The sequence below is a fragment of the Vulpes vulpes genome, chromosome 8 (assembly GCF_048418805.1).
Source record: "Vulpes vulpes isolate BD-2025 chromosome 8, VulVul3, whole genome shotgun sequence".
Lineage (NCBI taxonomy): Eukaryota > Metazoa > Chordata > Mammalia > Carnivora > Canidae > Vulpes > Vulpes vulpes.
This window is the reverse complement of record NC_132787.1, coordinates 18,521,930-18,536,927: the sequence shown is the minus strand read 5'-3', so window position 1 is coordinate 18,536,927 and position 14,998 is coordinate 18,521,930. Positions and strand designations below refer to the sequence as shown.

Here is a 14,998-nt window from a genome sequence, read left to right as displayed (position 1 = left end):
GTATTCCAAAACTGAAAAGCTGCCACTACACAAGTCACAAATGCTGACCTCAGAATATGAGGACGCTATTGCTGATTGCTGTCAATAAAGCTGCACGGAGGCAACAAATAACCCAGTCATTAGTTACTGACTATCTGTGAGATACAAGGTATTATTGCTCATAATCATTGTGAAACTAAAAATCCATAATAAAGACAAACTTTAAGATTATATTTTTAAACTATGTGAACAGACTACTTTTTGAATGGTAAACAAAACAAACAGCAAGCTTTCCAGATTATATTACATTTTTACTTAGAGCATGTGGCTATTTAAATTCAAATGAATTATAATATTGAACTTTACAATTCAGTTTTTCAGTCAGGCTAGGCATATTTCAGGGCTCAATAGCCACATGTGCTGCTGGCTGCTTTCGGGCAGGTGTAGAACATTTCTATTATCACAGAGGGTTTTAGACGGCATTGATCTAGATAATTGTGTTGTGTACAAAGACCATACCATGCTTCAGATTTTCATCCTACGCATTGTTTGTATTAATTCTATACTTACTGAAGTGCTTTCTTGTATGTCAAATGTAAGCTAGGCACAAAGGACATGAAGATAAAAGTGAGATAACCAAGTCAAGTGACAGAGATAGTCATGTAAAACATGACTGCAATGCAACATGAGATCTCTAGGGAGAGGAGACCAAAGGGCAGTCTAAGCAGAAAGAACCACACTTGCAAATGGGTGACTGGTATGGTGTGTTTGTGAACCTCTGGGTAGCTTGCTTGGCCCTAAACATGTGAGTTTTTAAGAACTAGAAAGGCATACTGAAGCCAGATCCTGAAAAACTACAATTGTATTAGTTAGCTCATTTTCAGTTGGAAGAAAACTCAGTTGAAACTGGCTTAGAACCCAAAGGATGATGTATTGATTATACGGTAGAAAACCCCAGGACCACAGTAATGAGCAGTTGCCTGGAGCTTTGGCTTCATGGGTCTGTGAATCTCTTGGCTCTGCCATTTTGTTCTGGCTTTATCCCTGTTATGATAAGATGGTTGGTGTTTTGTCTTGTTTTGTTTTGTTTTGTTTTGTTGATAAGATGGTTGTTATCGTTACAAGATTCATTGCATTCTTTGGACAAAGAGAGGCTGTCTCTCCCTAAAGCTCTCAAAATTGATGAAACCTCTTTTCTGGAATTTCCTTCAGCAGATTTCCCCTTATATCTCATCAGCCTGCGTTAGGTTACATGTCCACTTCTGCATCAACCCCCATGCCATGAGGTATGCGAGGTACTGCTTTATTCAGAAACTCCAGATCTAAGCTAACTGCTGGGCACATAGAGTAACAGTGCACTTAGATCAATAAGTCTTTCCCCGAGGCTGGGATAAGACCATCTTCTCCTGCAGCACAGTAGCTACATGGAGAAAGGAAAACATCTAAATGACTTACCAAGACACAGCAGAATGGATGTTAGGAAGACAGCATCCTGAGAAGAGCATGGTCTCAGGAGTCAGACACACATGCCTTGGTGTCCTCTCCCTACCAAGCGATGTACCTTTCCATAACTGAGCCTCCATTTTCATATGAGGATACTAATGGCTATTGTCTTCTGCACGGTTGTGAGATGTCAGTGGGCTAATACAGGAAAGGCACTTAGCATAGTGCCTGCACCATAGCAAGGGTTCAGCAAATATTTGAGCCCTTTATTCAAATATGGGAGCTTGAGTTTTTTCTTTGAGGGGATGGAAGTCCAGTTAAAGACCGTTTTTGTCATCCCACAGCTAGATGATTTCCCACTATTTAAGAAATGTTAATAAAACAGTACTCAACTGCCAAAGATGGGAAATTAATTGTGGGATCTATGATGAGTTTAGTTGAATCACTACAACAGAAACCGTACTGTCTGGCCCTTTACGGAAGAAAGCCACCAACTCTTAAAATAGAGGGTCAGAAAAAAGCCTTTTGATACAGAACCCCTAAGCATGTTAGACAAAATATGTGTTTGTAAAGTCATCTTAATGCATCACTGAGCTAGAGAAAAAGCAAGAACAGAGGCAACTTTAAAAAATTAGCCACCTGGGAATTCTGAATAATCTCAGAGAGGATCCTGAATTGGGATTGTAATCAATCAGAACTCAAAGTGCAGAGAGACCAAAGCTGACATACGGTTAAAAAGGCAAAGTAGAATTTCTTTGTGGATTTTGTTTATATAAAAGATTATATAATCAACTTTTTACTTTGATAATCCAAAACATTGCACTTGACTGGTCATCTCCAATGCAGAGATAACTAGACTGGAGCTTGATTGTAACTTAAAACCAAGAAAAAATAAAAGCAACCAGCAGCCATTTGCCAAATCCCAGAATGGTTAGGACTCTACATTTCTAGTCCTGTAGATACTTTTAAGTTGCAACTTTTAAACCTTTTCCCCATATCTTTCAAGATAGTCCCAATAGTATTAAGTCCAGCCCCCGGTGTTAGCTTTCTCTAATCGCTCAGGCTCACATACCTACCTCTCTGCTAAGCCTTTCTTCTCACAGTCTCCTAAATTCAACCTCAAAATAAAAGTATTTTTCTTTTTTTAATTAAAAGTCTGTCCTCTCTCTAAAAGAGACTTTACTGTTATAGTGAAACTATCGAAGATACATATTAGTGAGTGTCTTAATACAAAACAATTACTAGAGCATTAAATGCTCAACAGATTGAAATATGGAAATGTCTTAAGTTTCTAGCTATTTCTGGGTTTGTAGCAAAGGCACTCATTATTCTTTCATAAATGTTTGACTTATGTGGTCAAATAGAAGTATGCAGAATGGACGGATCTTGGGCGTCTACCCCAAGTGAAGTGAAATAATGTAATTTAACATTTTTTTTACAGATTCTCATTTTAAAAGTGAGACTATTACATATGAATTCCAATTTTCCTCTATTTGGTTAGAATTCCTCTATTTGGGAAAGGTGTAAGTCAGTTATTCCAAATATGTGGGCTGCCACAATTAGCCGTCCAAGATAGGGTTATACTTTAGGGAATACACTCATAAAACTTTGATTTCTGAGTAATTCTGTGTGCTTTTATGCTCTCCTCATGTCAGATCCAGTAAGAGTGAGAGAGTCTTAGGTTTGGCAGATAGCACACCATCTTCTCAAATGTATTAGATTTGCCAAAACCAATAACACATTTATTACCTCAATTTTTTCCCTTTAACTTGTAAGTCTAAGACCTTTCCATTGTGTACTCTCATGTATTACCAATGTCCTCTTGGTAGATCATCACCCAAATTTATTGAATGAACGACTTCAGTGCATTCCAGGTTTTCAGTGGTCTTATCTGGGCCCAGGCCAAGCTTTACTTCCATCAGATAGCCCCTCTCACTCCTGGATTTTATTCCGAGGAACTTTCTTGCCTGGTTTAGTGTTACTTCCAGGAAGCCACAAATCCAGACCCAGTTTAGCTTCTTTCATTTACCTTTATTTTGACGTAGACAAAGTGACTTACGTGCAGCCACACCTTATTCCTATGTTGGGCCTGGTGTTGCTCTTAAGCAATATATCTCTTTGATCACACATAGTAATGCGTGGATTCAAACCCATCTTAAAGTGATATGGTGTGCTTAAAGGTAGATTAATCATATCAGATATGTGAGACTTGGAAGCGTTTCTTTAAGACATAACAATTTAAAATGTTATCAGTCTGCCTTTGCTTCCTACCCCAGGAAAAAAGGGTCAAGAGAACATCTGCTCTATCTATCAAAATTCATGCATCTGATTCATTTCTTTCCTTTCATGGTATGGACAGCTACCACCTCTTGCTTCCTGTTTCCGTGCTTTCAGAGGGAGACAATTAAGTGGGAGATGCTTTGGAAAAAAGGTTATTGTTAATCCTTGGGCTACAGAGAGCTAGGGCTCCAGAAGTCAGAATGGATCAGTTTTCTCATATATAACTAGGTTCCTGAAGTATTTTCAGAGCACTTAAAAGAATATATCAATAGAAGGAAAGAGATCTGAATTAGTGGCAATTTCTCAAGGACTTCCTCACAAAGATAATAAAGCTGGCCCTCTAAGAAAACACCCAGAGACACACAAATATGGTACAGATATATCACTGTAGTATTATTTATGGTAGCAAAAACTGGAACCAATCTGAATGTTCTATGGTAGAGAAAGATAAAATAAGCAATAATACCTACATATGTTAGACTAGTATAAGTGCTTATTTTATAAACTATTATGTGAGAAAACACATAATATATTCCATGCAAAAAAAAAAAATCAATGCCAAACCATATTCTATACAATCTCAACTAATGTCCTATGCTGCTAGGATCTTGAATTAATCTTATTTTTTGGCACTTCCAAATTTTCAAATTATAATGATCATGTTTACTTTTATGGTGAGGAAAAAGGTGCCCTCTTTCATAGTGAAAAAATAAGAGCAGTAATCTTTTCCCAAAGTTTTGCAAATATAGTGACAATGAACATGTTTCACGTGTACAGTGGGGGATGAAACAACCGCTTTTTAAAAAGTAAATAAACAAGGCAGCAAAGCAATCATGAATTTCTGAAACTATGTCATCAGATGTAAGTTCAGTTGATTTTGAGTGTTGAAACTGATGGTCAAAATTAAATAATTTGAATCTATTTTTTATTAGAAATATGATTCCAAGTATTCAACATTATTATTTTTTTAATCTTCTAGTTTCTTTCCTAAAATGTGAGAAACTTCTAAGGAAAATAAGGACATTCCATGTGCTAAAATGTGAATGTGCTCATCACAAATCGATGCTATCCAACTTGTGGGTCCCCAGGGTGCCCAAGCTGGCTGCTTAGTCTCTTACTTATGAAAAATGTGTTCATTACATTATGAATCAACCAGCTTTTTCATTGTAGCAAAAAACAGTTTTAGAGAGAGAAATTGATATTTAATCTATTTTGCTGTCTTGCATATTGCTTTGCTTAACAAGACATAGGTCTTCCCCACAACAACAGATAATGAGTTTCCAATAAATTATTCAGTTGTCAAGTTCAGAGAAATGTTGAGAGGTTCTTTAGTGCCTTAAGGATATGTTTCTTTTTACAACACTCATGTCCCATTTATACCCATTTAGGATTTAGTTTAAAATCAGTTTAGATTGTAATCTACTCTTAATAACTTTAAGGAAACCTCAAGGAGACAACATCCATATTTGAAAAATAAAACCCCAGGTAGTTGAAATTGTATGAAGAGTGAGGTCATAATTAAGAGGTATTGAGAGGTTGGTATCTAAAAGATGTTTTATTGAGAGAATCCTAAAAAAGGTTGGACTTCTTCTGTTAAACTACAGTAATCAAATAAAGGAAGGGTTGCAATGAGATTATGCTGAGTTTAGAATTAATCATCTGAAAAGACCAGGCAAAATTCAAAGTTTCCAGGGCGGGAGTGTCTTATATGATGTCACCAGGAAATGGATTAATAAACAAAGACAGAGCTTGGCAGGTTGCACTGGATACTTCAAGTCAACTTCTCTGGAAGAATGTGAGTTACTCAATAAGCCCTCATTTGTCCATGAGATAAATCAACTTTGAAATACCCTAGAGAGCTGTGGTTAATGAATCATGCAAGGTCACACACTGGGCTCTCGGTTCACAGAACTAATCAGGTTTAAGACAACAGAAGATAGTAACATTTTATGAAATAGATTATTGAATCCTTTCACAAGACTGTCCCTGTTTGGTAGTTTCTAGAAGGCATTAGGTAAATTAGTCCCTGAGAGGAAAAAATAATGCACTTAGACAAATCAACTTTGAACCAAATAACACCTGCAAAGGAAAGTTCAGCAATCTGACCTTGTCGAGTCCTGAGAAGCATCCATCAGAGATGTTCATTTCATTTTACATACAAGTTCCCTGTTAGTTCTCAAAGACTTTGTCATAAGAAAAAGAGCGTTTTCATATTTGGTTCAAGGAGCTACCCTGTATAAGAGCTGCTTGTTCCCAACATTCAAAAATGAATTTCTGATTGACATTAATGATTTTGTTAAATCTCTACATAAGACAAAGGCAACTGGAAATAGCAATTTATATTTTAAATTCCCAAAGACAATTTTGTTCCATTCCTTTTTTTTTTCCTAAGAAACTATGCCACCAAAAGCGAGACGCTTCTATGAACTTGGAACAACCCAAAAAGATATCATCTTCCCCAGAATTTAAATTTCCCCATGAATTAACAAGCACACACTTTTAAAGGAGTGAAGCTGGCCTTCCATTTGACAGTTACTCAACTTGGATTATTTGAAGCATGTTAAGCCTACTCCCTGTGGGCCCTTTCCTTTCTCTTAAGAAAAAAAAAATTAAAGAAAGAAATTGATTTAGTCCTGGGGATATAATAACAGTCCCAGAAACAGAAGCAATTTATTTTCTCAATCTCTTATTTTCTCTTACAATACAATTTACTAGGTAATTCAATCACTGGCATGATTTCACACATCCAACTTTTTCCTTCCTTTTCAATTTCTTCCAGTCACATCAAGTCTCTTTCTTAAAAGCTTCAAATTGCCCATACTCATTTCACTCAAAAAGTCACCAAGCCACAGGATTCAACTTGACTCTGAAATACGTTCAATTTGCAGAGGTGTCTGGATCACATAGTATATAATCAGAAACCTTGGAATGGATGACCCAACAAATACACGCATGTGCGCGTACACACACACACACACACACACACACACACACAGAGATGTCTGATTAGCAGCTTTTTAAAGCCGAGTATTGCTGTCTATGTGGAAGAGTTTTCCTAGGTTCCTGAACCTACTAAGCAGCAGGCACTCCGTTAGGCATCTGACTTGGCGTTGGCCTGTTTGCCCTCACAAACCTGTGGTATGCGCTCTTGCTACCTCACAGGTGAGAAACTCATCCAGGGAAGTTTTCGCCTGTCCAAGGAAATGCCAACGAAGCACAAAGGATTTAAAGGCAGGCCTCTTACTTCTAAAATTCACGCCATCCCCACTGCCTTGCATTGCCGCCCCTGAGAAACTACATCCTCTAAGCTCTGATTGTCTTGCCCTGCTCTCCAGGTGGCACATTTGCTAGTGATGGCCACCTCCTTAGGAAGGTAAGACGATGGCCACTTCTGGGTTAACATCATCGCTTTCCCCATCCTTTAGTGTGGAGGATGCAGAGATGCCACCAAATCTACTAGTAGGGACTTGGAAGTCATCTTAAGATTGGTTTCCATCTTCCCAACCACCCTAGTTCCTCTTAGCCTCTGTTACCTCTCTCAAAAAACTCTGTGAAAATGACCTTGGAGGCACAACACATAATGAGACAATGAGCTGAGCACTGTGTCCTCTTCGGTGTTTACTACAGATTTCTATGCAAAGTGAAACTAAGATGTTTTAATGCAAAATTGTTTTGAAGAGTAGCAGATTATATGCTGAATCATTAGTTCTCTAGCAATAAGCATTTTAGATACATAGGCCAATGAAAACACTGAGGCCCCAAGTGGTGACTAACTTGCCCCAGTCACTGAACTCATAAACAGGAGAACAAGGATTCAAACCCAGGCCTTCCGGGGCTCTCACCCACAGCGTGGATCACACTCACCGGAGAGCTTGTTCAAAGTACGGATGCCCAAGCTTCCATCCAGAACCAGGTTAGAATCTCCAGCAGCAGGACATCTGGGGTTGTGTTTTTGTTTTTGTTTTTGTTTTAACAGCTTTCTAGGTAACCCTGCTACATGCCAAAGTTTGATAACTACACTGTTACACCGTACAGCTTTATGGTCCTATAGAAATGGCCCTCACTAAAGCGACAAAAACTTCCAGGTTAATCCTTTAGATCTTAGGAGAATTATTAGTGAACTAGCAAAATCGTAACATTTTGTAAGTTTTTGTGAATCTTTACATTGGGTGTGATAGTTTCTGCCTTAATTTACTTGCACTTATTTGTTTTTTAGTTTAGATTATATCCTCTCTTGGTAAGTCCTTCTTGCTCAAGAGCTAACTTGCAGGATCTGTTGATTTGCTTGTACTCAGCACACCAAAATTTCTCCGATAAATATTACAGGTTCTCTTTTGCTTTGGGACAGCTGGTACTCCACAGGGATTGCCCTCTAGCTTAAGAGACCTTACGTGTTTTTTCTCCAATAGAAATATTAGGCAAATTTTGGTGGGCTGCTGGAACAAGAGAACAGAGTTATATTTAAAGAGAGGGACTCAACACTGAATAAAGATCAAAGACTCAAGATTATTAAAGATATCGTGACTTCAGTGGTCCCCAGAGAGTAGCTATTGGGTACCTCCAAAGTGAGGTCAGATAGGGGCCCCTGGGTGGCTCAGTCGTTTAAGTGTCTGCCTTTGGCCCAGGTCATGACCCCAGGGTCCTGAGATCGAGCCCCACAACAGGCTCCCTGCTCAGCAGCGAGTCTGCTTCTCCCTCTCTCTCTGCCTCCTCTTTGTGCTTTCTCTCTCTCAAATAAGTAAAATCTTTAAAAACAACAACAACAACAAAGTGAGGTCACGTGGATAACAAGTGGATTGTAGAAACCCAAGCTCAGGACCTCTAAACTGTTTCAATAGTGTAAAATAAGTGCCACGCCCCCCAGCCCCTTGTCCAATCCCTGCTTCTGATAAGAATACAGTCCTGGTATCTGGCTGCAGAAGTCATACCCAGGGAATTTATCAAATCCAGAATATTCCTCTTTCTGGTCTTTCCGCTGATTTTCTCACTTAAGATTTGCAAAGCTTCTCTCTTGCCTCTGGGCTGTCAGTACCTATTGCCAAAAATGGAATGGTCTCTTGTGTTTGAAACAAATGAAGAGAGAGAAATACCTGCTGTATAACATCAAATCAATAGAACACTGCTAGACTTTCCAAGAGAAATGTATAGCTTTGTTATCAGTTTGAAATGTTTATTTTTTTAAAGATTTACTTATTTAAAAGAGAGCGAGAGAGAGGGAAGGAAGGAGGAGGGAAGAGAGGCAGAGAGAGAGAGAGAGAGAATCTTGAGCAAGGCTTAAGGGAGGCTCGATCTTACCACCCTGAGCCGAAATCAAGAGTCGGATGCTCAACTGACTGAGCCACCCAGGCGCCCCAAGTTTGAAATGTTTAGATCGCCTCTTACCTTGAGATCTTTCAGTGACCACAGCAAAGTGTCCTCTGTCAAGAGCAGGGTTTCAGAAAATGGAAACACAGCAGTCCCTCCCTCCACTTGAGTCTTCATCAGTGGCAGGTAGCCACTCCACTCTACCTTCTCAGGCCTGTGCCATTAAATAAAGACTATATGAGAGGGAATATGATAGATCTTGGAATCTAAAATAAGTACATTAAGTTCTTTAGTGGTGGACCTTCAATGAAATTTTTGAAATTATGTACTTTTTTCCTCACTCATCTTTGTTCCATCGATTTTTCTTCCCACCTTTAATGAATGTCTCACATCAGCAAGAGAAACTTTCTGAAGAGCTCGTGTCCACTGAGGACCCATTTGCAGCATATCTTCTGTCCTTCACTTGTGGCATTATTATAAAAGCAAAGGTTCTGCTCTGAGTCTTTCCAGCTCCCGTTTGCAGTCAATGCAGAGGACCCAAGGGAACACTTTGTTTCTTCAACTTGTGGTAGTTACCGGCTGTCTTTCATGTCACCAACACAAAGGAGCTGGTGAACAAACGATTCCAGGAATCAAGCTCCCACCCCTGGTTCTATTACTCTTCTTACAGTAATTAATTTCAATCTAACAAGCAACACTTGAGCCTTTCTGGTGCACTGGGTGCCATCCAGCATAATATAATAAACAAGAACAAAGGAGTTTACCAACCAGAGGGGGAAATTTAAACCCTGACTTTAAAAATGGATATGAATTTTCAAAATTAATGTTTCACCAAGTATGGCCTATGGAGCTGGTTAAGGAATATACCTGCCTGGGTAACATGCCAAACCTACTGAGCCAGGATCTCACAGGGTAGAGTAAGGAAGTCATTTTTAACTGGGTGCTTAGATTTTTTTATTTTATGCCTATACCGTTTGAAAACTGTGGATGTCCTTTTAACTCCTTTTAACTGCCCTGGACAGTTATATAGGGAAATAAGTCCAACACCGTTGTTCATGAGCCATTAATCTATGTTAACACTCCAGCTGAAGAAGGAGTTCTCGTCTTGGGATCAGTTAAAATGAACCAGGGAACCTGATGTGAAATGCAGACTCCTAGGTGTGCCCCAGTCATTTCTTACTTAGTGGATGGGGCCGGGGGTCTGGAAATACAGTTTTAATGCGCATCCTAGTTATTCCAATGTGGTTTGCTCGGTGGATAACACTTTGAAGGCACTGACCTGATAGCAGTTGGCTGGAATCTCAGCAGTTTATTTAGGACGTGGCAACATTCAGGAAGCATTATTTTGTTAGAGGCTGTAGCGAAATAGTGAGATGCCAGACGAAGCAAGTCATATTACTGGCCATGGATGGTACAGTAAAATATGACCCTCACTTAGCCCTGTGGTTTGAATTGATGCAGCCAATTCACTGATTTATTTCAATTGACCATAAGCAATCCCATCTGGATTAGAAAACTTAGACTTTAAAAAAATTAAATATCTGTTCACTTAGATACCACTTCACATTGGAAAATGTAATCAATAAATAGAATATGGATTGGAATACTATTTCCTGGGACACATGGGTGGCTCAATAGTTGAGCCTCTGCCTTCTGCTGAGGTCATGATCCCAGAGTCCCAGGATGGAGTCCGCATTGGGCTCCCTGTGGGGAGCTTGCTTCTCCCTCTGCCTCTCTCCATGTGTCTCTCATGAATAAATAAATAAAATCTTAAAAAAAAAAAGAAATACTATTTCCTGAAATGGTACTTATCTCCATCTATCACATTTACACAGGTGATCTAAAAGTACAATATGGGGTAACAGGATTCTCTGCCTTTTAAAGTCATAAAAACCAAAGGCAAAAGAAAATCTGTGTGGTAGCTTACATTGTGTGTGAGGATCTCCATCACTGGAAGGATGGACACCAAAATTATTTTCCACTTACTGCTCTTACGTAGCCAGAAGTCATCACAGGCCAAAATCAAAGATTCCACAGAACCCTCAATAAATTTCATGTAAATAAAATCTATCATGCAGACTCAAAACTGAACTTTCTACAAATCCAATTCCTTTTTTAAAAGGGGGGAAACTGTGCAAATTTTAGATAAATTTACCCCAAAATATCCAATTTTTCACCCAATTAACATGGACCACAAGAAAGGAAACATTTGACAGTGAAAACTAGTATTTAGCATGCTTATGATCCATAGAGATTATAAAAGGTGTAAGGTATCTTTCTGGAAGAGCCAGAATGACCTTTGTTGAGAATGTCCCATAGACACTTTATCCACCTCATCAATCCCAAATGTCAAAAACGCACTGAGGATTGATCTACCTTCCAGATGTTTTCAGAACTCAAGTAGCATGGTACTGCGAGGCTGATCCTGCAGTGCAGAAAAATGGTAGCTCAAAGGCGGAAGTATATTAACTCTCTAGATTTGACTTCCTTCTCTGATCACCTTCACTGGATTCCCAGAAAAACCTCTGAACATGGTCTTGCCTGATTCAAATGAGGCATGATTTCTCTGACTACTTAAGGTCAACTTCTTATTACCCAATAAAAAAAAGCCTAGGATGGATCTCCAATGGAGAGAAGAAGCCTGCAATCGAGGAAGAAATGCAAACATTCTTTGGGGGCAGAAGGGGGAGAAGAGGACAGGCTCTGTTACTCTACTGTGATCAAAACCACAGACTAGTTTTCTCTGCTCCTAACCCTTCTAAACTTTTAGCTTTACTTTTCCTCACTGTTAACGTCCCATACCAATACTATGGTAGAATTTCATTTTATCAAAACAGATTGAAGCCAAAATCATTTTGTTAGAATTATGTTCTTTGAGAAAATGGAAAATACCAATTTAATCTAAGAACTTGTATGTGGAAGGGAAAGTAGAGACTGTTCCATCCGAATAATTGTAACAAAAGCTAAAACTGCCAGTGTTCTTTCCTTTATAAATAAATTAGAATATGAAGAAATCAATTGAAATCCCATAAAAAGTACATAAACTCATGTGATTCTCTTACTAGACAATAACGGCCATTGATACTACAATGAGATTATATAAAAGTTGTATTCGTTTTGCCCATTACAAATTTGCTTACTTTTTTATTTTCTAATAGGTTGTGCTGCTAAGACATATGGTTCCTCTGGGCCAGTGAACTATGTAGTTTTAAACTTGTGCCCATGAGACCTCCCTTGTAAAGGCTGGTGATTTTGCTGGTAATTTGTAAAGGCTGATAATTTGCACTGAAAACCACATTTCTCAGCCAAGGATGGAAACAATCACCAAGTATAAACACCAAGCTGCCTTGTGGGGGAAAAGAGGATGGGGCAGGATATGGAGGACTTCCTGTCACTCCTTCACTCTGCAGGAAAAGCTCAAAATATACTCCTTACTAGTTATTAGAACTGATTTTATTTTTGAATGCTTATCAAATGAAGAGGAGCAGAAATTACACTAAGCCGACCGAGTCACATGAAGTAAAACAAATGCCTCTTGAGTAAATACCTTCTTTGAGTGATATTGCAAATAAAACTGGGTTTTGAGAATTATAATGAAATAAGTTAGCAAAAACAAGAACAATGTGATGGTGATGATGCTCTCTGCATATTGATTTATATTTATGTTTTAGCTGTTTGAAAAAGTCAAAGAAGTTTGTCCAAATGTGCATGAGAAGATCAGAGCTATCTATGCCGATCTCAATCAGAATGACTTTGCAATCAGCAAGGAGGACATGCAGGAGCTTCTCTCCTGTACAAACATTGTCTTCCACTGTGCAGCCACCGTGCGCTTTGATGACCATCTGAGGTACATTCCCATTTCCCTCTCATGACTCGTGTGTGTGTGTGTGTGTGTGTGTACATGTGTGCATGAATGTGCACGTGTACAAGTGTGTGTATGTGTGTAAGTTTCTTTGTGGTTTCCATTAAAAAAGAAAAAAGATATATGCAAATGATGAATCACTAAATCCTACCCCTGAAACTCATAGTTTATTAACTAAATTGAATTTAAACAAAAAAAAAAAAATGTAAAAAAAAAAAAGATATATTCTCGATGAAAAGTAACTTTAAGGAGTAAAACTTCTTCAAAGATCTCACTATCCAGAGATAACCATTTAATATTATGGAGAGCATCCATTCCAACTCTTCTTTACGCATCCATAATAAAATGGATTTATGTTCAACTTCACCCAGAAATTTGATATTTTTTTGGCATCATATTAATAATTGTTTAGCAACTTGCTCAATTATATCTTTGGTTATCTTTCATTGTCAATAGATACGCTATTATAATTTCTAATAACTGCATGATATTCCATTATACATGTAGATAATATACTTGACTAGTTCTGTATTGGTAGATATTTTTGGATTGTCCTAATTTTTCAGTGTTAGAAACAATGCTTCAATGAACCACTCTGTGCCTGCATTTTGTTATACCTTTGTGTGCTTTACTTTGGATAAATGTCTAGAAGTAAAATTGTTAGAGATGTACAGGTGTGCCCAGGTTACAAATGGTTTACATTTTAACATATGCTAAGTAGTTTTCCACAAAGATGGTACTGATTTACATTGTCCCCATGCACATGAATGCTCATTTCTGACACCCACACCCATACTGTATTATAATTCTTCATTTTTAATGTTGCCATTACAATGGAAATGCCATTGCAGATTTTGATTTTGTTGATAATTTAAAATTTTTAAATAAATAAATAAATAATAAAAAGTTGAAGATGTGGAAATGCTGATGGGCATTTTATTCTTTTGTGAAATGCCTAGTCATGTTCTTTGCCTATTTTTCTACTGAAACATTTTTTTTCTTGTCAATTTTAAGACCTGTTGGAATATTTAGCATATTGATTTTTTTGTATTTTATAAGGCTCAAAATATTTTAACAGTGTATCATTTGTCCTCAACTATTTTTATTATTTATTCAGTTATTCATAATTTCGTCTAGAATTTTTATTGCTTCATTTTCACCTTTAAATCTTTGACCCGTTTAGAGTTTATTTGCCTATAAAGACAAAAGGGAAAATTCTATAAAAAGGAAAGTAATGTGAGTGTGAATATAGAGTAGCTTTTGAAAGAATTTCTAACAGATGGCTACTTCTTAAGTGACACTTATTAAATGATTTGCTTTTATTCTTTATTTAAAGTGAAGCTTTTATAATATACTGAATTTCCATTGTTGGACTCTTTATTTTGTTCTATTACTTAGGCTTTCTCTTCCAACACCACAGCATTTTATTACAGTAATTTTTATTTTATTAGGCAAGTATATACACATAATTCTCTTTTTATAATTTTCCTGACTATTCTCTTCTGCTTATACAACTTGATTAAACTTAGGATAACTTTTTCAAGTTCTTAAAAAATTGCAAATTTGATTAGGAATACCTTGAACATATCAACGAATTTAGAAAAACTCAACATATTTAAAACATTGGTTCTTCCTATCCAAGAACAATGTTTATTGTTTATTCAATTTTTCTATAACCCTTAAAGAAGTTATATCATTTTATGTATATAGTCTGTTCATTTATTCTTAACTTGATATATTTTTTAAATGTTTGGTTTGACTATGTGCCTTTCTTTCACCATATTCTCCAGGTTTTTTTCCTTTTACATAACTTTTATAAATGGACACTTTCCTGAATTAATCATTACATGTCCCAGGGTGGTTTTTTTTAGCTCTTCTGTTTATTTTCCAGATACACAAGTATGTAATCCGACAGGGATTTTTGTGACTGCCTTTACACCTTTTATATCTGCTAATTCATTTTATTTTCCTCACTGATTACCAGGTGGAAGTTCAGAGCAATATTAAATAGTAGTAGTGATTGTAGGCATCCTTCTTGCCCCTGACTTTAAAACTTTTCACCATTAAATGTGATACAGGCTAGCAGAGTGAACGGGATATATTTTAATCATTTATTCTTTTAGTGAATTT

General features: G+C 37.3%; 1 protein-coding gene across 3 annotated transcripts in view; it reads left to right on the top strand.

Annotated features, from left to right (window-relative positions):
• The window catches only part of FAR2 (fatty acyl-CoA reductase 2), a 131,957-nt gene that overhangs the window by 89,574 nt on the left and 27,385 nt on the right, over positions 1–14,998 (top strand). For all 3 annotated transcript variants that reach the window (XM_072765658.1, XM_072765656.1, XM_072765657.1), the window contains one exon: positions 12,678–12,853. In XM_072765658.1, coding sequence (XP_072621759.1) covers positions 12,678–12,853 — 176 coding nt within the window. The remainder of the gene's footprint in view (positions 1–12,677; positions 12,854–14,998) is intronic.